Source organism: Vombatus ursinus, unplaced genomic scaffold (genome assembly GCF_900497805.2).
Source record: "Vombatus ursinus unplaced genomic scaffold, bare-nosed wombat genome assembly UNPS02005459.1, whole genome shotgun sequence".
Taxonomy (NCBI): domain Eukaryota; kingdom Metazoa; phylum Chordata; class Mammalia; order Diprotodontia; family Vombatidae; genus Vombatus; species Vombatus ursinus.
The window spans coordinates 3,760,039-3,784,023 of NW_020945237.1; the positions used below are offsets into that span (position 1 = coordinate 3,760,039).

The 23,985-nt window shown below is 40.2% G+C and overlaps 1 protein-coding gene and 1 long non-coding RNA gene across 8 annotated transcripts in view; one reads left to right on the top strand and one right to left on the bottom strand.

The window, feature by feature from the left end:
- STEAP1 (STEAP family member 1) overlaps window positions 1-13,591 on the bottom strand; it is a 25,353-nt gene extending 11,762 nt beyond the window's left edge. Inside the window, exons 1-4 of one of the 5 annotated variants that reach the window (XM_027847817.1) lie at window positions 12,889-13,022; window positions 2,984-3,086; window positions 2,594-2,623; window positions 1,468-1,563 (exon numbers count right to left, since the gene is read on the bottom strand). In XM_027847817.1, the coding sequence (XP_027703618.1) occupies window positions 1,468-1,551 (84 nt within the window). In that variant the 5' untranslated portion in view covers window positions 1,552-1,563; window positions 2,594-2,623; window positions 2,984-3,086; window positions 12,889-13,022. Of the gene's footprint in view, window positions 1-1,467; window positions 1,564-2,593; window positions 2,624-2,983; window positions 3,087-12,888; window positions 13,023-13,506 lie in introns of those variants that run through there. The other 4 variants (XM_027847815.1, XM_027847814.1, XM_027847818.1 and 1 more) reach the window with 4 other exon arrangements.
- LOC114032503 lies at window positions 12,563-21,297 on the top strand. Of its 3 annotated transcripts, none has more exons than XR_003567844.1 (5): window positions 12,563-12,877; window positions 13,836-14,011; window positions 15,424-15,493; window positions 19,506-19,631; window positions 20,889-21,297. It is a non-coding gene; the product is annotated as an uncharacterized LOC114032503 (long non-coding RNA). The 3 variants fall into 3 exon arrangements; XR_003567845.1 differs by lacking the exon at window positions 12,563-12,877 and adding an exon at window positions 13,652-13,739 and having other exon boundaries at window positions 19,506-19,652; XR_003567843.1 differs by lacking the exon at window positions 12,563-12,877 and adding an exon at window positions 13,652-13,739.
- Window positions 21,298-23,985: the final 2,688 nt, after the last annotated feature.

Consider the following 23,985-nt stretch of genomic DNA (forward strand, 5'->3'; position numbering starts at 1 on the left):
AAACCAATATTTGGATCACGTTTATGCGTTGAGAGGCAGTGTGAGGATATGGTAAAAAGTGCATTCTAATTAGACTTAAATATGTAGGTGCTAGTCCCAGCTCTTAAGACTTGCCAGGTCGGTGACTTTGGTCAAGTCATTTTACTTCTGAGTATCAGTTTCTTCATTTATGAAAATGGGGATAATAATACTCATACCTTTCTCCCAGGCTTGCTGTGAGGAAAATACTTTGTGACCTGCAAGCAAAAGTGGGGAGATGGCTGTGGTCTATCAGAAAGGATGCTAACACCAAGAAATTTCAAATGGATTGGCAGCCTAAGTGTGAAAGGACCTATCATAAAATAATAATAATAATAAGAAAACAGAAGGTGGTATCTTTCACAACTACGGTTCAGGACAGAATTCATTACCTAATAAGGGAGAGAGGAAATTACAAAAGAAAAAAATATGCAATTTTCATTTTATAAAATGTAAATGCTTTTGCACAAACAAAATTAATGCAAGTCAAATAAGATAAGCAGGTGAGTTGGAAAAAATCTTTGCATCAAACATCCTGATAAAAGCTTGGTATTCAAAACATAGGGAAATGAAACAAATTTATAAGACTAAGAGTGTTCCCAGTAGATGAGTGATCAAAGGATAGGAACAGTTTTCAAAAGAAGAAATGTAAACTATCAGCAACCACATGAAATAATGTTCCAAATCACTAATATTAACACAAAGGCAAATTGAAAAAACAAAGTTTCATCTCACACATCAGAATAGGCAAAGGGTGATTAATGAAATAACAGAAATAACGTTGGGGGCTAGTGATCCACTTAGTAGGAATATACCTCAAAGAGAATAAAGACAGAAAGAACAGTTTTATATATACCAACATATTCATGATGGCACTTCTGTGGTAGAAAAAAAATTAGAGACAACATCCATACCCATTGATTGGACAATATCTAAACAAATTGTGGTATGCGAAGGTAATGAGATTTGTTGCATGTTAAGAAATGAGGAATTTGAGGAATTCAGAGAAACATTGTATGAAATTATGAAGAGTGAAGAAATAAGAGCCCAGAGAATAATATACAAAAAGATCATCATAATATAAATAAATAGAACACTAAAAGGAAGATAAACTTGGATAACGCAGTGACCAATCTTGGTTCCAGAGGACAGATGATGGTAATAAGGGGCATGACAATGGGTATAGAATATTATCTGTGCATACCTTATGTGACCGCTATGCCAACTTTTTTTCTTTGTTGCCATTTGTTAGCTCTATGACCTTGGAAAAGTCATTTAATAAGAATTTCGATTTCATCTAGAACAATGAAGATGCTAATAATTTTATCCATGTTACAGAGGTCTTGTGAGGAACAAATGAATTAATGTATGTAAAGTGATTATGAATCATAAAATACCACATGTGCTATTATTATTATTGTTGCTTGGATTAATTATTATTTTTTTTACCAAGGGATCATGTTCTTCCATCTTCTCCCTAGTCTTCATTTCACAAAGTTCCTCTTGGTTTGTGATATCTTTTCTGTTTTCCATCCTAGAGAGAAACTGCAAAACGACACATAGTGAAATAAAAATGTTTCTTAATGAAAGTAATTATTTTCATTATATTATAGTTTGATGGATCATTTTATGAACTCAAAGTAGAAACTGTGGTCAAAAAGTTGCAATTCAACAGGCAACTGAGACCTACGGACTACAATATGGGCAGCCCCAAGAAGAGCCTTTGGGGCGATGGAGAGTTGGCTTCCGGGGAAGGAAGACTTGGATTTAAGTCCTGCCTCTGGCACCTACTGACTGTATGACCCTGGGCAAGTCACTGAAATCTTTAGGGTCCCCAGGAACCTCTCTGATACTATAAGTTGCAGAGCATTTGCCAATTTGCATTATTAAAGAGAATTTCTCCATCAAGAGTTCCTTCTTGTTGTTGAGTTGTTACAGTTGTGTCCAACTTTCTATGACCCCATTTTGGGGTTTTCTTGGCAAAGATACTGGAGTGGTTTGCCATTTTCTTGTCCAGCTCATTTTATAGATGAGGAAACAGAAGCAAATGGGGTAAAGTGATTTGCCCAGGGTCACACAGCTAGTAAGTATCTGAGACTGGATTTGAACTCAGGTCTTCCTGACTCTATCTTCCTGGCACTGTATTCACTGCACCACCTAGCTGCCCATCAAGAGTTCCCTACATTAATTCAATCACAGGTGTACAACAAAACTTATGTGTATATGCGGCTGTGGGTAATTATGGAAGTTGCATAATGTAGTGGCTAGAGAGCTAGGTTTGAGGTCAAGAAGATTTGAGTTCCAGTCCTTCTTCTGACTCATACTGGTTGTGTGTGACTCTGAACAAGACATTTAATCCTTCCCTTGGCGCTTTATCCCAAAACTCCTGAGTGCAGGCTGAACCAGATTAAAATGCAATTGGAAAATATTTAACAAAATAAATAAAAATACAACACAACACAGATAACATTACATTTTATAACTAAGTCGATACTTGGCCATGGGGATCCTTACACAACTATTCTAGGCACCTAACTCTGCAGAAGTATTAACTGTAGGGGAGGTAGAGACTCACATTGGTGGAGGGCAATTCCTCACCCAGGAGCTGAAATAAATATGCAAATTGAAATAAGGATACATATGTATTAGTGAAATCACTGGTTCAGTCCCTTTCTCCATCATGTATATGATAAACATATGCACATTTATGTATATATGCATTTCTGACTTACAGATAATTGTTTAACTTGGATAAACTACGTTTCCACATATATGCACATTTATGTATATATGCACTTCTGACTTACAGATAATTGTTTAACTTGGATAAACTACTTTTCCACATGAACAGATAGTAAAAGATTAGGAACTGAAGCCCATCTTCCCCATTCCCTTGCCATTATAACTGGCCATTATTTTCCAATTTGAAATATCCAGAGGAAAGAAAAATGATGCAGAGAAGTACCTGCTCTTTTGTTGTTACAGAAATGTCAGGAGGTGTCTTCTCCACAGATGCAGAGGAGTGGAGATTTAACTAATTATGTTCTTCCAGAAGGGGCAGGAGTTACCTAGGAGAAGGGCAAGAAATGATTTCACCATAGAAATGGTATCATAAAATATACTTCAAATAGCCCTATTAGTTACTCAAATTCAGGTCTGGTGGGTTCAATATGCTTCTGTGGGTTGGCCTGGAAAGTTAACCAAGAAACAGGCTCACATTAACTTTTAGAGGACAGCCTGTTCTTATGTTCATTATTTTCTATATAGTGAAACTTATTTGAGATATCACCAGCCCCCTTACTTTCAATTTCCTGCTGAAGTTATGCATTCTTTGTATGTGAACATGATTGTATGGCTGCAGTAATGTTCCATGTTGGTTTTCCAGGCAGGAAGATGAGTTGCTGGCTCTCACCTGGTACCCTCAGGGCCCAGAATACCGTAATCTGAGTATGGAGGGAGCTTAGAGTTCATTTAGTCCAATTTACCATTGAATGTAGGAATCCTCCTTACAATATCCCCAACACCTGATTATACAGCTTCTGTTGTAAAAGCTCATTACCTCACAAGTTAGCCTATTCCATTTATGGACAGCCCTAATTGTTAGAAGGTTCTTAACTTAATTTTAGATGGATTCCTAGATAGAATGGGGTCATAGCCTATGAAGAATCACAACAGTTTTCTTTGCAGAGTAGCATGACACAAAGTAGGGAAATAAAGCGTGGTGCCAGGGAAAGGTCGCTGGCTCTGGAGTAGGAGGCAGGTGAATTTATAACTTTCAATCCCAGTTAATATAACTAGCAAGATGCTCTATGTCCAGATACCTCTATCAGGTGAGACTAGCTTTGGTCGGTTATAGAATCGATCATGAATCAAAGGTGTAAACCAGTAACAACTGAATGAAAGCTGATGGCAGCACAGGAATAGAACCAACTTATAGTTGGTTGAAGACACAAAGTCATACTTTGTAGGGTTTGGATGAAAGAAGATTTAGAATCTAGGATTCCAAAGTGGAGTATCAAAGTTGGGGAACAATTCCACTCAAGCTCCTGGGAAACAATTGCTCAAAAGGAGGAGCATAGTCTCTATCTCCTCCCCATGTCTTGAGAAGAGAATGGCTTTATGAAATTTGACAGGTCAGAAGACTTTCCAAAGGATTTTCCATTGGAAACTTGACAAAGGTAGGAGAGGTGGCATCAGGACTCTACAAAGCCCTACTCTACTCTGAGAGTCCAGAAGAGACCTATATACACTAAAAGGCAGAAAGGACTTCCAGAAACCCAGGAGTTGTGAATGACCTTTTTTGACATGTGTGTTCTTTAAGTTTGAGTCTACTTTCCCCTGAAGTTCTGTAAGTACATATGAGAGAGTGTGTCCCAGCCTTCTGGGACATATGTTTTGTATCAAACATGCTTTCTATACTACCTTAATAAATAGACATTTCTAAAAGCTACCAGCTTAATGGCTAGTAATCAATGGGGAGAACACTGATGGGGGCTTGTGAACGATAGTACTAAAGAAACACCCCAGACTTTCAGGGTTACTTGTAGAACTACTCACAGGGAGAAATAGTCAACCTCTGGGGACCCACCCTGCCAATGTTAGTAGGGGTTGGGAAAATGAACCCAGAGGTGCTGCTACATAGAGGACCTAGTTTTCAATCCTGGCTGTGTTGCTTCAAATCAGCATGCATTTATTATTCATTATATTTATATTTAATTAACATTTTAATAATTATAATGATACATTATAATTGTATATGTATACACATATGTCTATGTAAATATAATTAATAATAATAACAAATAATTAATTAATAAGCTCTTATTATGTGCCAGGAATTGTTAACATTATAAATTTAGAGTTAGAATGGATCTCTGTGGCCTTCTATATAAAAATCATTTTATATACATGAGGAAACTTAGCCACACAGGGTTAAGTGACTTGCCCAGAGTCACACAGCTTTTAAGTGTCTGTGGTCAGAATTTATAGGTGAGAGAATTCAAGGGTCAAGAACACTAAGTGACTTGTCCAAAGTCATACAGGTAGCAGACAGCAGGGGTAGGATTTGAACTCAGGTCCTCTGTTTCCAGAGCCAGTGCTCTTTCTACTGTGCTCAGCATTGGGGATACAAAGACAACACAAAAAATATTCTTTGTCCTCAAGGAGTTTACATTCTATTTAAAAATATGTTCTAGCTGCATGACCTTGGGCAAGTCATTTCACCATTTTGAAGCTCAGTTTCCTCATCTGTAAAGTTTGGCTTAAGTGATCTATAAAGTTCCTTCTATTTCTAAATCTATGATTTATTCAATCTATTTTAAAAGTTCAGCAAATATCAGCAGCCTGCTGTGCAGATATTAAAGCTACTACCTTGGCTTTCTTAGCAGCAGGCTCTAATACATTCTGAACTTTCATCAGGATGTCACTTCAATGTACTGGAAGTCTTCATTAAAAATAATTAAAATAGTTGACATTTAAAAGAATGTCTTATGTTTTGAAGTGTTGCATACATTATCTTGTTTAATCCTCTAATGACCTGACCCTGTCAGGTAGGTTGTACACATTAAGGAAAGTAAACCTTTAAGAAATGAGAAAATGCAATAATTCTGAATTTGAAGCTGATTTGTCAAAAACATCTCTTTCTTCTGAAATGGAAGGTGGTCTCCATGAGTAAGTTTCACTATATAATACCTAGAATTTTTTTTAAAATTTGAAAATCACTGTTCTTCACCAAAATGTCTTAAGAAATCAAGAAAAGTCTAGCTCATTCCCAAATTTCAAAATACCTCAAGAGCTCCTCAGTGCAGATGTCTCCCCAGCACTGCACCCAAATTTATATTCACCCCCAAACTTGCTCCTGCCTCTGACTTAATTGTTCTCTGGCAGTAACATCTTCACTCATGAACACTCAATGACTTTTTCTGTTCCTTCACTTCCATATCAATGCTCCAGTCTTCCAAAATTCCTCTGGGATCCATCCCCTTTTCTGTAGTCCAATTGCCATCTTCATAGTAGAACTTACCATCCTGCATCCTGACAATTGCAATTGTTTCTTTTTTTTTAAACAGTGACATATTTCCTGATTCCTTCATGTTCTACTTACTCCATCATGATTTATATGCATGCCAGATTAATCTTCCTAACAGAAGAACCTGGGCATGGCCATTCTTTGTTCAAAAGGTCATGTTTTTGAGCCTGTCATTCAAGGCCCTCCATAGTCTGGTGTAATCTTACTTTTCAATCATTATCTGCATACAATTTATCTTGTCCTACCTATGTACCATTCCTCATGTTGATTTCTATGTCTGGAATGCCCTCCCCTCCATCTTGTCTGTTGAAATCCTACTCAACTTAAATACTACCTCTTTCATGAAGCCATCCCTGATGGCCTCAGTCAGTAATACTCTTTTCCCTTCAAACACTTCCCTCAAAGACTTGGTTTACATCTGTAGCATTAAGCATTATCTACATATATACTGTTTGCTTCTCCTTGTTGGAGAGGCAATATGCTACAGGAGAAGCTAGGTGGTGCAGTGGGTAGAGTGTTGGGCCTGGAGTCAGGAAGAATCATCTTCCTGGCTTGAAATCTGGCCTCAGACATTTACTAGCTGTGTGACTCTGGGAAAGTCATTTAACCTCATTTGCCTCAGTTTCTGTAAAATGAACTGGAAAGGGAAATGGCAAGTCATGCCACTCTCTTTGCCCAGAAAACCTCAAATGGGGTCATGCAGAGTCAGGCATGGCTGCAAAACGAATGAACAACAACAGTGAATTGTGTAGAATGTTGGATTTGGAGACAGAGAAGCTGGGTGAGAATCTCCACTCTGCCCCTTGTTTCCCGGGTGATCTTGGGCGAGTCACTTAACCTTGATAGGCCCAATTTTTCTCCTGCTTAAAAAATGAGGGGTTTGACTAGATGACTTCTAAGGTTCTTTCCAGCTTTAAATTGATGAATTGGTGATCCTAAGCATAGTAGCACTTGATTTTTACTACTACTTATACCTTTAGAACATTTATTTGAAATAGAGGAAAAATCAAGCAGACAAGCAAATATTTATTCAGTGGTTCCCATGCACTAGTCCTGTGTTGGGAATTAAGTTGGAGAAGAGAAAAATTAAGACACAACTTCTGCCCTCGAGGATATTACAATCTTTATTTATGAGATACTGTACCAGGGAAGAGTACATCTTGTCCAGTGTTACATTAAGAGCAGATGGCTGGTCTAGCAATAAAAAAAAATCATTTCTATTAAAACAAACATTGAATTCTTTGATGTTTTAAAGGTAACATTAATGCCGAAAAGTAAATGAAACAAAGGCCACATTAACACAGAGAAATTGACATTCCTTTCATGTTTTATGATATTTTTGCCTCATCAGACACTATATAATATATCTGAATTTACATCCCCTTGGGGGAAGCCAAGCTTATGAAGTTTCTTAGGAAATAGCTGCCATCAATTATTGCGTAATTTTTGTCTTAACATTTGCCAAGTGAGCAGTGATTGAAATGTGATTTTCATTTGAATAATGCCTTGTTGCATTCCAAATGAGTTTCAATGTCAAAGGATTTTTCTATCTTTTGTAAAATGGTCACAGTGTGTATAAATTCTGAATCCCTTAAATTTGTTCGTTTCCAACATGTTTTGGCTGCTGAGGTAGGTGCTCAGCATGCTTACCCAGAGATTGTTCTGCCAATGTCGGAACATCTACCCGCGAAGCTCTCCAAGACTGAAATGACTTCCATTTTCTGCAATGGATCGCTTCAAGTCATGACATCAGAGCCATAAGCATGGTGGGGGCAACTGGGACTTTGACCTAGTTCGCCAAATTTTGAGGGGCCTGATAGCATTTGCAGTCTTGTTGTTTACTTGTTTTTCAGTCATGTCTGACTCTTCTTGACCCTTTTGGGGTTTTCTTGGCAGAGATACTGGAATACTTTGCCATTTCCTTCTCCAGCTCATTTTACAGATGAGGAAACTGAGGCAAACAGGGTTAAGTGACTTGCCCAGGGTCACACAGCTAGTAAATGTCTGAGGCCATATTTGAACTCAAGAAGATGAGTCTTCCTGACTCCAGGACCAGCACTCTATCCACTGCGCCATCTTTAGCAACATAGAAACAGCAGAGTTTAGCACCTTATAAGAAGAGTAATGAGTGAAAATAGGAAGAGATCAGATGGGTAAGCTTTTCCTTTCTGTACTTACTCTGCCACTAAGGGTACACTTTCAGCCATTTGCCATGGCCCTGGTTTGTGGTACACTGTCCTCTCTCCCATCTCCACACAAAAATTCCTAGCCATCACTGCACAAAACTAAACCGTGTGCTAATACATAGCTAGACTTCTGAATTAGACTATCTCTCAGGAAACTCCATCAGATGTTTGTGCTCACTCAACAAAGAGCTGCAACTTAGTGGAGTGAAAATCAATTGACATTATGAGGAGGAAATGATAGAGAGGAAAAGGGATGGCAGATAGGATGAGAAGGATGGGGAAAATCCTTCTCTTAATTTGTGTTCTAGAGCCTGCCTCATCTAGGATCCAGTACAAAGTTGCTTTGGCCATGACACTGAGGGGGAGAATAAAGGTCAGGGGGCTCTTCTCTGAGGCACCCACCAGATTGGCAGTGCTAGGGGACTTAGGGCCACTATTTACATACAATACAAAGGTAGCTTTACAAACTGGGCAAATGGCCAGTTTGTATCTAACCATTAGTTTAAGAGAGCTGGGAGGCCATTTTGGAAAGCATTGCCAAGGAAATACCCAGGGCAACAAGGTAAGTGTGGGGGTAGAGCGCAAGGCCTCCCATAGATGAAGGAATAGACAGGGTGTATGTAGTCACTAAGTAAAATAAATCTTACAGACTGTCATCAAGTAAGTCTCTGCTTGTACCCAGACATTGATAATCATAACACATAGCAGTCTTCATATATTTTATTTACTCTGGCTTAATTTCCTCATTTTAAGCAGAGAAAGCTTGGATTGGGCAACTCAGCAGAAGGCATTACAATATCTAGGTGTTAGGAGCTCCAGGGATTGACTCCTGCTGTTCTTAGAATATTTTCCATTTCATTTGGCTGCTCCAGGATCATTGGGCTGCAGTTTATGCTAAATATTGACTCAGTCATAACCGGTTCCTGCTTATGTTGAAGGCATTCGGATGCGAGGAAACTGAATGACTAGGAGACACTGTGGACTGCATTACATTTCCAAGCCTTCCTATAATTACTTGTGTACACTTGTTTTTACCACATTCAGCTGGGAAAGGCAGATGTTTTCCTTTGCTGTTTTTCCTAAGCATTTGCCTTTTTTTCCTCTCCTACTTAAAATTCATCTACCAAAATCCTCATGAGTTGTGGAAGCTCCTAGAATCTGAGCCTGCAGAGCTCAATCTTTGGGTAAGCCACAGAATTTTAGAGCTGGGAGCCTTCCCACCCACCCAATACCTGAAAAAGAATGTCTACCACAAGTTATCTGACAAGGGGTTATATAGCCTTGGCTTGAAGACTTTCTGTGAGGGTGAATTCACTACTTCCCAAAGTAGTCCAGTCTACTTTTGGACAATTCCAGTAGGCATTTCCTAGCTAGATCTCTCTCTCTCTCTCTCTCTCTCTCTCTCTCTGTCTCTCTGTCTCTCTCTGTCTCTCTCTGTTTCTGTCTTTGTCTCTCTTTCTCTTCTCCTTTCCCCCCAAGATTATCTCCCATTTACACTATATATGTATATCTATATATCTATACATACACAGACATATCTTACATGGACATAGTTGTTTATATGTTATCTTCCCCATCAGAATGTTAGATTTAAGTTTCTTCACCATCTTGGTTATCCGCCTCAGGGTGTTATGTAGTTCATCAATGTCCTCCCTAAATTGTGCCCCTCAGACCTGATCATTGAATACTTTATATGTGATCTGACCAGGGCAGAATACAGTGGAGTATCACCTCCTTATTACTTTCAATGCAGCCCAATACTGCATTAGTTTTTTTCCCCTCCTCTGCCATTACCATTGACTCATACTGAGCTTTTGGTCCAGCAGGTTGTGCCAAACTAGAAAGGCCTGGAATATGGGCTTACAGATGGATTGTATGCCAGTTGCCTGAAGAACAGCTTGGCTAGGTCTGGGCAGCCTCCTCACTAGGTTGGCTGAAGATTAATAAATCTTGGGACCATAGCAACTTCCAAAGATCATCTATTAAGTAATATAGAGAGGGTGAAATCAGCTTTGGCAGAGGATATACACATGCAAAATCATGGCTCTTTGAGGTAAAATTTATATATGGCTAATGCCTTTTAAAAATGTAATTTGGTATATGCACAAAGTACATATTTATTGTTGTGCTATAAAGAATTGCGAATATAGAAAATCCAAATGCAGCCCTTGGCCAAAAGGCCAATTATATGTGACTCTGTTCATTGGTGGAAACTGATTATTGTATGAAGGGCAGGCAGTGTTGGTGCTATAGTACATCTTCATTATTATCCTATAAGAAATCGGGAATATGGAAAATCTGGATGTAGCCCTTGACTCAAAGGGCCAATTATATGGGACTCTGTCTTCATTGGTGGAAACTGATTATTGTGTGAAGGGCAGAGCTGGAGAGAAGAGAGATTCTGATTTTCTGCCTACTAGCTTTAGGAAAGATGATGTAACATTCCAACTTGTCTTCAGTTGTCTGAAGGGAGAGGGAGACTCTGGGAAGAAGCTGACATGAGAGGAGTTGGTAATCTCTGTTATATCTCTGTCCCCAGCTTGCTATACCACCTACTTCAAGGAATTTCCCTGAGAGATGGGATAGCATGAGATCTGAGACTCTCTCTCTTGGTTGAGCTGAAATACCTTGCTCCCAATCAAAAAGCTCATTCATTCTGTATTGTCTGGTAGGTATTCCATGCATACCTTTTCTGATTTCTGTCTTGCTATATACTTAGATAAATGGGTTTGTATCTTATTTGCTTTGTATGTTCATTGTGGAACTGGCATTTTGTGGAAAGGGGGTGAAGCCTTGTTTATATTGCTTGGGTCTCTCTTTTCCCATTAAGGCATAGAGATCCGGTGTGTAGCTTGAACCTAAAATTTTACTTCCCCTAGACTAATAATATTTAAGGGACTAGATAGATATAATTCTAGTCCAGTACCCCCTTTCTCTGGGGAGAGCAGAAGGGTCAGCATTTGGCCTCAACCTCTTACTTCCCCTCCTGGGAGGAATCAAAGTCGTCACTGGAGAAGGATGGGAGAGATGCTAGAGATATCTATTCTTGCCTCCTCATGAGCCACATCTAGATAAATCTAGGTGGGCACACATAACCTACATGGGTACAAACAACAACGTAGCACCCACCATGTCAGCACAGGAAGACACAGTAAGTGCTTCAGAGTAAGGAAAGCAGAACCATTAGGATGACATAAACAGTGACTACAATAATGTAGTGAATAATAAAAACAAAAAAAACCCCTCAGAATTCTAATGAATGGCAATGAACATTTTCAGTGCTGGAGGGCTCTCAGTGGAGGAGGAGGGACTATGGATGTGGAGCACTGTACATACACACTCAGATCCAATAGCTTTGTCCTTTGGTTTTGCTTGAATGTCTTTCTTTGTTATAAGAGTTACAATGGGAGTTAGGGGTAGGATTGGGTAGAAGGAAATGACTGTGGTAAAAGGGAAAGGAAGGGAATACTCATTTATTTAGTGCCAACTATGTGGCAGGAGCTTTATAAATATCATCTGATCATCACAAGAATCCTGCAAGGCAGGTGCTATTATTATCCCCATTTTACAGTCAAGGAAACTGAGGCAGACAGTGGGTTACACAGGAAGTGTCTGAGGCCAAATTTGAACTCATACCTTCCTGATTTCAGATGTTTGCTCTATCCACTGTACCACCTAGTTAATTAATCCTTGTATACAAACACAAGGCAACAGACTTTTTTTTAAAAGATGTAATTCATCAGAAAGTGTACTTTTTTTTAAATAAGAAAAAAAAAAAACTAGGGATGGATTGACATAGTTTAAGCAATTTCTAGTGCCTGGTCTTTTCAACCTACTCGGTTAGTGAAACATTTATATTTATAACCAACCCATTGGGGGCGTTATTCCTGAGTGGGAAGATGTGAAAGAATTTTTTTGTTGTTGTTGTTCAGTTGTCTTCGTTGACCCCATTTGGGGTTTGCTTGTCAGAGATGCTGGAGTGGTTTGCCATTTCCGTCTCCAGCTCATTTTACAGACGAGGAAAATGAGGCAAACGGGGTTAACTGACTTGGCCAGGGTCACACAGTTCCTAGGTGTCTGAGGGGAGATTTGAGCTCAGGAAGATGTCTTCCTGTTTCCCACTGCACCATTTAGTGAGAGCAGGTTGAAAACATGAGGATTATTTCCTTAGAAACCAGGGGTGAGAGAGAGGTACCAGTGAAATCACAGGTCCACGGGCTGTCCTCCATAGCCTGGCACGCCTACTAAACGCTTGTTGATTGATTCATTGACTAATCTAAGCAAAATGCTTCTATCACTGGCAAATGCACAGCACACAAGAGGAAGCTGGAGAGCACATGGGGCAACTTTTCATCTGAACTAGGCCTGAGGCTTTCTCTCTTTGGTCGTTCATTCATTTCCCTGAGAGTTACTGATTTTTAGGAGAGAAGCTGGCTGCCCTCCCTCCACACAAGGGAGCGATGTGATCTGAGGTTAGCCGGGCTGCTCCCCGCAAGGGCAGCCAGGCATAAGGGATGCATTGAGTTTCAGCTCAGGCAAATATTTGGTCAGCGCCTTCCTCCAACAGGACACTCCGAGCTAGGGGCTCCCAGAGCTCGGGGAGAGGGAATGCAAGGCAGGAGGGACAAAACTGCAATTGAGTAAGGTAAGACTCACCAGCTGCCAGTCCGGGAGGCACTTCTGCTGTAGCAGCGCTTGGTCCTGAAGCGTCCTGCCCCGCTCCCGCTGCCCCCCACCCCGCCTTTCCACCCACAAGACGCAGCCAGCCTCATCAATTTCAGCTACACCCACTTTCTCCCGGTTCTACACTGGCTCCCCTTTCCTCCTTCCCTCGGGTCAAATATCCTTTCCCTACCCACCCCTTTCCCTCCCCTCCCTTCCACTCCACCAGTCACCCCTTGGGAACCCCCGCCCACGGGCCCAAGCTCCTCCCCCAGTCGCGATTCCCTGCCCCTGCCCCTCTCCAAGGAAATAATTCTCACTTCTTCAGTTTGCTTTCTCTGCCGCCTGATTTCTTCAAGCCCTTTGCTGTGCTCTCCCCCCTCACCCATGGCCAGGAGCCCTAGCCCAAAGTGCAAGATCCTCCAATGCCCTACTGCCCCAGCCCTGGCCCAAGAGCGCTGGGCTCCGAAGGTGGCCTTCTCCTTCCTTCCCAAGACCTCGATGACCTGAGACTCGGATTGCGGGGTCCCCTCCATTCCTGCTCGTCCTTCAAAGTTTCCACCGGTCTCCTCGCCTCGACTTTGCAATTCCAGAAACAAGGGACAACTTAACTATTTAACAGCTGTTTAACAACTCTGCTCGGAGTGGAAAAAGAGCTTCTAGTCTGCGCCGTTCCCAGCTGGGAGGCTCTTGCACGTCCGGGGTGGAATCCGCTTAGGGTTTGCTCTCTACAGAGCGCACCCCAGCAGCATGGCTTGGGGTGTTAGCTCCCCAAAGTGAAGGGCGTGCTTTTCCTGCACTTCTGGGGATGAGGCCAAGTTCCCTTTACGCAAATCTTCCTGGAGGTGCCTGATGGGGGCAAAATCGGGGATTTCCTTTGTAGCCAGAGACAAAACAAATTGTTCCAGGTCTTAACGGTGTTTTCTGTGTTTCATCCATAGCTTACCCAGCCTGTTTACCCAGCTTTTGAAATCTTGGCCTTTATCCTCAGTTACGGCCTGTCCTTTCGGTAGCTTCATACGATTATCACAGATTGACACCTGGTGGTGAAAATGGGAGATCCTATGACAAAGGCTACACATCTCCTGACACAGATGATAAACCTTAAAGGTGCAAAGTGAGTTATCTGTCTGCTATCTTTCTTTCTTCCCTCTTTCTTTCTCACTCTTTTCTTCTCTACACACAAAATAAACACACATATGTATATATGTATGTGTGTATATATCTCACTCTTCCTAATATAAGTATATGCACATACCCACATATATGTATATGTTATATGTGTACACACACACATATTTGGACACGACCAAGTAGGAATTTGTTTTACATGACTACATATTTGTTACATCGGTTTTGTTTTTCTTTCTTTTCCAATAGGGGTGAAGTAGGAGGGAGAGAAGGCAGATTTTGGTTCATTTTTAAAAATCAATTTGAATTAAAAAGAAAAATTTTAAAAAGATAAAGAAAATGGGAGTCCTCTGAGGCTAAGGGGTAGGAAGCAGAAGCAATTTTGCACCCAGATTGACCAAACAAAGAGAAGCACCCCAAACTAATGAAAGTTAAAAACAAATAAACAAAAGCAGAAGCAAAAGCATTTGGAGAAAACTGAACACCTGTTTGTTTCCAAACCCATCTTTTTTATAGCCAGGCAAACCGCTACAATGTGTTTAAGTCTTGTTGAATTTGGAAATTTAAAGTTTATAGGGTCTTAGAGCTGGAAGGAACCTTATAAGTCAGTGAATCTAATCCCCTCATTTTAACTGAATGGACACCTTAGGTGACTAGGATCTGAAGCCAGGTTCCCTGATTCCAAATCCAGCGTTCCTTCCAGGGCACCAAGATCTAGAGATGTATACCCTGTAACGCTATAAAGTTAGCAAACCAGCAGGGGGCCTACTGTTGGATTTCAAATCTACCCCTGTGATTTGGGGCAAATCTCTTTTACCCCTCCCTCACCCAGGGCCTCAGTTTCCAATCTGTAAATCCGAGGGGGCCTGACTCAATGTTCTCTAAGGTATCTTTCAGCTCAAATTCCCATAACTATATAAATGAAAGGTAAATGTAATGTCAGTGACTCATTCTACATGTTGTACTTGAGTAAAGCACCCTTTCAATTTCATAATCTCTATTCTAGATGTAGGATTAGTATAGTAGGATAAAATGACAATTACAATGGTTCCCTTACCCTGCCCTAAGTTAAAACTTCATATCACTTCTTGATATACTCATTAAAATAAAGTTATGCATTTAGGGAAAGCTAGGTGGTACAGTGGATAATGTGCCAGCCCTGGAGTCAGGAAGACCTGAGTTCAAATCCAGTCTCAGGACACTTACTATTTATGTGATGCTGGGCAAGTCACTTAACCCTATTTGCCTCAGTTTCCTCATCTGTAAAAGAGGTGGAGAAGAAAATGGCAAACCACTTCAGTATCTTTGTCAAGAAAACCTCAAATGGGGTCATGGAGAGTTGGACATGACTGGATTTAGTTTAATTTTTTGAAATATTTTCCTTTGTTTTTTGAATAGGTTCTAGACATATGATCAGTGTTGGAAACTCCTGGAGTGAAAATTTTCTACTGATAGAGAGCACTAAGAGGTGAGCACCTTGTCCATGGCCTCTTGGCTAATCTATATCAAAAGCTGAGTTGAACCTCTGTTTTATCTAACTCCAAGGCTGGTCCCAATCTACCATATTGCACTGGCTCTCTGAGCTTCTTAGAAAGTAGATAAGTGGGTTTGATTTTTTGTTTCTTTTAAGCTCAGCAGGCTTCTGTGACAATTAAACCTAGTTAAGACAACCAGTTTATAGACATTACGTAACTCTAATGAGAATTTTGGGCAGGAAGCCTGTGTTATTCATTGGCATTTCTGCCATGAGGCATTGGGGTAGGATGTTAGTAGAGGAGATTCTGGGTTCTCAAAGGCTAACAAAAGCTCTAGCTGACTCTACCAAACTTGAAAAATTTCCAGCACAGTCACAGATTGGCTACTGTTCAGGCCCTAGCCACATCCCTAGAAGTTGGCCGTTTAGTAACTAATTTTTTGAATGTGATGACCTATGGGGTAGTCAAGAGATTGGATGGTCAAGCCATTTAATCCCGGTTTCTCGTAAAATGGAAATATTTATAAAAATAACATCTAAGGGTAATTATGAGTAGCAAATGAGATAATATGTGTAAAACACTTTGCAAACCTTCAAGGGCTATGTGTCAGTTATTATCAGTGTAAAACAAAACAGATAATTTAAAAATATTAATTATATTAGTTACAAATATTATAATTGTAAAACAGAATAGATAAAAATACAAAATGACTCTCAGTCTTTTGTGTCCCAGAATGATGGCAGAATGGAAAAGGAGGCAGAGGATGCTAAGAATCACACAGTTCTTGGAGTTCCCATAGACATTAACTGTTGGTATCCAAAATTCCTGTCTTATTTGGTACAGATGCTATGGAAAGTACATTTCTAATTGATACAAGTTTCAGGGAAGACCAAGTGGAAAGTATTCGTTGTTGGTTTGGATCAGTATCAATAGCACATACTTTTCAAAACCAGTATGGCTTTCAGTGGATAGTGTTCTGTGCGGTGAGACAAACATTAAAAAACAGGGTTATAGCTAGCAATTCTGGCCCCTGATGCAAGCACAATTCATCTTCAAATACACTTCTGCCGCTGGAAACTTTTTCTGCTGAAGTGTATGTATTGTGAGTACCCTCTACATTTTAGTACCCCCTGGGACAAAACCCACCTTGTCCCAGCCTAGTTAAGGCTCTGGTTGAAAAAATTACACACACACACGCGCACACACACACACACACACACACGTATGTATATGTGTGTATATGCATATATCCATATTGACCATTTGTATATGTATAATATATGTATGTTTCTATAAACCTTTAGCAGCAAAGAATTTTTAAAACATTCAACTTTATCACTTACGTGAAGAAAAGTGGATAGCTTGTATTATTTTTTGTAATCAATACATCACAGTGGCAGAACTACATTGGACTGGGGCTAGTAATCTCTCTGCTACTGTTCTCATTTTATGCTGCAAACACACTTTTCCATCATAACTCAGCTGCACTGTTACTTCAAGAAATGGATTCCATGGTGATGAGAGTCTAGGCTTTGGATGCTGAGCAATTGACTGGCTTTGTACCCTTAGAAAAATCATTTCCCTTCTCTTGGCCTCAGTTTCCTCATCTGTAAGACGAGAGATCAGAGATTTGGAACTGGAATAGAACCTAGAAGCCACCAAGTCCAACTTTCTCCTTTTCCAGGTGAAAAAAATGGAAGCAGAGTGCTGAAAAGACTGCTGTTGCCCAGGATGGCATATAACCCCAAAGTATCTGAAGTGAGATTTCCTGCTTGATCTAGGTTTCTCCTAGTTTTAACCTTCTATATACTTTTTACCACAGCTAAGAATGAAAATTTAACCGTTTAGACTTTTAAAAATTGTTCACAAAATAGTTCAGTGTTTAGATGGTCAGACTGTCATGTTTAACATTATTTGAATATGATGGGAAATTGACTCTCCTTATGAACTGCTGGCCTGTCAAAATAGACCTGGATTTCCAGTGGATGGATGCTAAATAATACACAAAGCTCTTGTCACCCATTTATCACTTACTACCTTTTGTTCATTCTCATTTTCATTCCCTTTAATAGTCTGGATTTTGAATTTTGTCCCTCACAAGGCTCTATATAAATTATTTCAAAGAGGGGCAGTTTTGTTAGCTTCCTAGACATCAAGTTGTTTTCATCAGACACAAGTACTCTAAGCACTACGTAATTATGCTTTTCTCCAGGAAGTGTTGGTCTCTGGAATCATCAGTTAAGTATTTGGAATCATCAGCATAATTGAACCCAGGCTTTTTGACAAGGCTGTTGTTTTAGCATGACTACAATAAAGGGGGGGGGTGAAGAGATGGTATCTGTTTCTGATTTATTATGGATGAGGCTAAATGTGCCAGATTTTTGAGACAGGATGCAGAAAAGATTCACTGGGTATTTAGAAAAAAAGTGTCTGCGTTTCACAATTTTGCATAGGCCCTTGCTTCTGATATGTGTGTAAAGAATTGTCTCTTTGTGGCCCTTTTCAGATAGGACATTTTAATGCTGAAAAAATATTAAAAAAGATTTAAACTATTTTAACTATTTAACTAAACTATTTTAACTATTTAACTAAACTATTTTTAAACTATTTAAACTATATATAAACTATTAAAACTATTAAAAGATAGAAGGAGCAAGCTAGGTGACACAGTGGGTAGAGTATCAGGCCTGGAGTCAGGAAGACTCATTTTCCTGAGTTCAAATCTGGCCTCAGACTAGCTGTGTGACCCTGGGCAAGTCACTTAACCCTGTTGACCTTGGTTTCCTCATCTATAAAATGAGCTGGAGAAGGAAAAGGCAAACTACTCTAGTATCTTTGCCAAGAAAACCCCAAATGGGGTCACAAAGAGCCAGACGTGACTGAAAACGACTGAACGACAACAACAAATTAAAAGTTGTAAGATATTGCAGTTATTTTAGAAGGGCATTTTGACACTTGAAAGAAACCACAATGTATGTTTGAAGAAACAGCTTTCAGATGGGATTTTAGTAGATTGGTATATAAAATTAATCATAGTGTAAATATGAAGACTTAAAACACCTCATGAAAGATGTCGGATCACACCCTGTTGGTTTATGAATGGTGTAAGAGTTTAAAGGGGTGAAGAAAGAACTTTTATTTATTAAAAACTGGGTATAAACTGTAAAACCTGTGAGGATAAAGAAACAGCGTCCAGGACACCAAGTGAGATGTCGGACTGAGGTAATACTTTTTCATTGTCCTTTTGAGAGTGATTGTAAGTTGAAAGGACTTGTAAATACTACATTAGTTCCAATATAGAAGGGAAAACGATTTGCCCAGTGGAAGAGCAGCGAGGATCGGCAGATAAGCACATAGTAGAGAAGTGTGCCAATGTTCCTGAATGGACCAATGACGTCCAAGCCTTTTTCAATCCAGAACAGTGAGTTACCCCACGCACATGAGTTTTCTTCCTTCATAGGTTTCCTTAACAGGTTCTCATGTGGGTGTGTTCACTCTCAATCAGAAAGCAAACATTTTTTAACTCCGTACTATGCTCCCGGCATTGTGCTAAGCTCTGGGGATATAATAGGAGGCGAAAGAGTTCCTGCCCTCAAGGAGCCTAGGATTTAGAGCTGGAAGAAACCTTGGAAGCCATTTAGTCAAACTTCCTTATTTTACAGGTGAGGAAACCGAGACTCAGAGAGGTTAAGTGAGTGGTCTAGGGTCGCACAGCAAGTAAATGTCAATGGCAGGATTTGAACCCAGGTATTCCAGACTAAGAGTCCAGCACTTCACACTAACCCTTTCTTCAGTTTATTTTTGATTTATTGACTAAAGAGAGACCATAGGATCTTAAGAAATTAGCACTACTATTCCCTTGCTCTGGAGGACAAGTCTTAGTTTATGTGAGCTAAGTAAGGGTGAGTTCAGAAGAGTAGCCTAGGCTGAGAGGGCAGGGAAGGAGAGGCATCAGCTCCGTCCTTGATCAAGTATCCTTTGTTTCCCTTCACCCTTTGTCTGCAGGAGGACCTTCCAGCGTCAAAGGGTGCAGAAGATGTTGGGCTTTCCACCTTCCCATTGATGTCCTAAGTGACATCCCTAGATCAGTTGGAGGCAGCGTCTTCAATGGGATCCAAGGACTAAATGGATGTACGTTCCCCCTACTTCATGGTAACTTTTCAACCACCCTGGGGGGTGGGGAAAAAAGGACTTTCAGCAACTGGGAGGTGAGCTATTTCAGATGTGCTCTTCAACCTTGAGCCTACTTTCCCGTGGCCTCTGCATGTACTTGAGGGAGAATGTATCACAGATGTGTAGGGGGATGTTTTGTTCCCATTATACAACCTTAGTAAATACCCTTTTCTTTTTTTGTGGGGGGAGGCAATTGGGGTTAAGTGACTTGCCCAGGATTTACACAGCTAGTAAGTGTGTGAGGCCAGATTTGAACTTAGATCCTCCTGAATTCAGGGCCAGTGCTCTATCCACTGTGCTACCTAGCTGCCCCTGTAAATACCCCTTTCTTAAAAAAAAACAACTACTTAAGGTTGACTAATTTGATTCTCAACTGGTTCTTGAGAACCAGCTGATTCTCAAGAAACAAACCAGTGGAGGCTTGAGCTGATGGCATTAGAGAATCACCTCTGATTTCTTAGGGGGACCCCAAGAGCCCCGAGGGGAAGATGTAGCCAGCCTAGCTAGAGTGGGAGTGAAGTTGGGATAGGGATTTTCAGAGCTTACATGGGCTACATACAGAAAGTAAATATAGGGGGCAGCTAGGTGGCACAGTGGATAGAGCATTGGCCCTGAAGTCAGGAGGACCTGAGTTCAAATGCGGCCTCAGACCAAACACTTGACACTTACTAGCTGTGTGACCCTGGGCAAGTCACTTAACCTCAATTGCCTCACTAAAAAAAAAAAGTAAATATAGAGTAGTTGGGGGGTGGAGAGAACACTTCCAACTGGAGGGATTAGAGTTTGGACACCAAGTACTCAAGAACTAGGAGGGTGCACAGTTTTTCCTATCCATCCTCTCTATCTTAGGCATGGCTGGTAATTAGCTTATGAGAGAGGTTCCATAAAGAGATTCTTAAGGGAGAGAGTTTGGGAGGAATCGACATGCTTTTTCATTTCCGGAACAATTGGGGGGTGTCCCCCTCCCAGTGTATGAGAGAGAACAGTTTTGTGACCATTATAGCTGATCTCTGATGTTGGTGACTGGGGCTATCTTGGAGATGGAGAAGGGTGGGCTCCTCTTTCCTGCTGAAATTTTAGTGATGCTAAACGCTGGCAGGAATAGTAACCAAGGCCAATAGCTTTAGTGAAGAGTGGTCTCCAGTCTCCTCGGGAGACAAAGGGACATCTGTGTCTCTGGGCCAATAGGGTAACTGGGGGTTTTCCCTTCTGCAGAGGTGAAACCGAGGCCAACAAAAGTTTTGCTCTGAAGACTGAGTCCTGGTGCCATCTGCTGGGAATCGTCACAACTGCAGAAACATCTTCTATTGTGGAACTGAACATTCTTTCAGAGTGTTGCTCATTGGACCATGTCTTTATTTTCTAAGAGACCTCATGCGAGCTCAATTTTTTTCCCCTTTCATGTTTCAGGAACATTTTCCTTCTTTAATTTTATGAACTATGTGCCTGAAAGAGAGGGAGAGTGTTAAGGGGCAAGGGGAATTGTTGATGATATAACTTAGTGGTATTAGGTATTTTCCCAAATTTTGAGTGAGGGTTACTAGCTGGAGAATTAAGAAATTCCTCCCAACGTGAACCTTTATCTCTTTGTATTGTGAGAACATATGATATGAGTTACAGTAATTTTAAGGGCAATGGAAAAATAAATCTGTTTCTTTTTTTGAATCCTTTTTTTCTGAAATTAGACCACTCTGACTCACTTTTACTTTTTTTTAGCTTCTTATCTTTTTTAAAAAAATATTTTATTTACAATTCAGGGAACAAAACAAACATTTCCATAACGCAGTACAATAAAAAAGATGATTGCACGGGAAACTACAAATCTACCATGTACAACTTGCTATTCCCTCCAAATATACATCAAAGTTATAATATAAATTTTTTTCCCCTTTTTTTCTTCCCTCCCTCCACCCTAGAGATGGCTACCATTAGACACAAATAGGTATATATTTGTAAAATTGTTCTATGCATACTTCTATTTATCAGTTCTTTTTCCGGATGCAGGTAGCATCTCTTTTCAGATGTCCTTTATTTTTAATTTGTACATTTATAATAGTCAAAATGATTTAGTTGCTCAAAATCATTCTCAAAACAGTATTGCTGTTACTTTGACTCACCTTTCCTATACAATATGCCCTTGCTTACTTCAGTTCAGCCCTCTTGGGATTAGGAGCTTCCCAGAAGAGCGGAATCCAAAGTACACACAGATTTATTTCCCAACAATGATGATAAGGTTCTCTGTGAGCTAGAAGCTTGTTTTATCTTCATCAAGAAACATGTAAAATCCTTATTTACAGAGGGCCCATATTGCTTCCATAAATCAATCAAAAATATTAGTAAGCACTCCATGTGAGTTGAGCACTGTAGTGTTAGACACTGTGGAAGATACATGAGAAAATTAAAAAAAAATTCCCTGTCCTCAAGGAGCTGCTTATCTAATTGGGGAGATAAAAAAAGGAATTAAATAGGACAATTAAAAACAATTAAAATTATATAGTTAGGAGCTAGATTATGATATCTGTAGGACTGCAGGTTGTTCCGAAGGGATGAAAGTAAGCCACATGATTGCAAGGGCATTTATAGATGACTGATTGACTAGATGAAATTTATAGAAGGACAAGTAAAAAACAAAATACCTTTGACTGCATTCCTGAGTATTACAGTGGAAAGAGTCAGAGAACCTGTGTTCAAATTCTATCTTTCTAGTACTTTGTGACCTTAGCTGTTACTCTACCTTTCTGTATCTCAGTTTCCTCATCTGAAAAATGAAGAAGTTACAATAGATGGCCTGTGCAGTCTCTTGCCTATCTTTTAAAAAATGATATTTTGTATTGTATCTTTTTAATTTTACCTTCCTTTCTGAATATATTCTTTCCCTCTCCTCTGCTCAAAAGCAAAAAAAAAAATGAAAAAAGAAAGGGGGGGGGAAGCAATTTAGCAAAATCAACCAACAGTAACTTCTGCCTGATACCCATAGTGGGCAGCTAGGTGACTCAGTGGATACAGCACTGGACCTGGAGTTGGGAAGACTCATCTTTCTGAGTTCAAATCTGACCTCTCAGACACGTACTATCTGTGTTACCCTGGGCAAGTCACTTAACCCTGTTTATCTCTGTTTCTTATCTGTAAAACGAGCTGGAGAAGGAAATGGCAAACCATTCCAATATCTCTGTCAAAGATCAAAAGTATGGGAAAAAAATCCCCCGTCAACTTGCTACTGCTGTGTGGGTCCCCTAGAAAGTTATCTCAGATTCAAGATACTTTGATGATTCCCAGCTGCTCAAACCCAGAGCTCATGGGCTCTGAAGCTAATGTTTCCTTCTGCTATTCATCCAGAGAATAAATTCAAAGCAAAGACATTTCACAAAATAGTGGAGAAAGAAAAGTAACAATAGAATATTTTCCTTCATATGGGGCATATTTTTCTACAAAAGTGGAATATGCATACCATCAGTGGGAGAGTGGACACACATAGAGAGTGTGCATAAGGGTAGAATCACATATGGCCAGACATAGTTCATGTCTCCAACACTGTGGGGCTGCTGCTATTTTCTGCTGCTCCATCTCTGTCTGTCTCTGTCTCTGTGTCTGTGTCATTATCTCTGTCTCTCTCCTTCTCTCCTCCCTACTGGACACTGCACTCTGAACCTGGCTGTTACCTCACATAGTTTCTGTGCTGTGCCTCCCCACCTCCTGTAAGCTTCCTGCCCTCCTGGGTTACTCCCTGTTTCTTTCTTCAGCTACATCCCTCAGCTGAAGTGCTGCCTCTTCCCAATAAGAGAAATGTTTTTCGCCATCTTTCTTTTAGCTTAGCCCCCAGAGCTTACGCTTCTGTCCTTGCACACCTAGTCCCTGGGCTAAGAATGAAAACTTTGGCTGCTTTCTTTCCAAGGGATGTGGGAATCTTTTAGTTCCCGGCATCTTTGCATCCATTGGCCAAACTCTTTTGGAATTCTGAACATCAACCTAGCTAATTAGAACTGACAGCCTAAAATGAACAATATCTCTCTGTCTGATAGGCCCCTGTCTAAGTTATGACTAGGAAGTTCCTTGGTCTCCTGTCATTTCCCCATTGCCAACTGGTCTGTTCCCCATCAACCAACTGGGCTGACTCAAGGTTTGTTCCTTGATAGTTTATGTTCAATATTGGAACAAAATGAGACACTTAGAAATCATTCAACAATTAACAAAAGGATCTATTTAATCATATAAGGAAAAGGCTAGTTAATCACTTCCTGGTCAACAGCCCTAGCCTTTACTCTCCAGAACCAAATAAGACATGAAGATAGTCAATGCCTTTTAAAGAAAAATT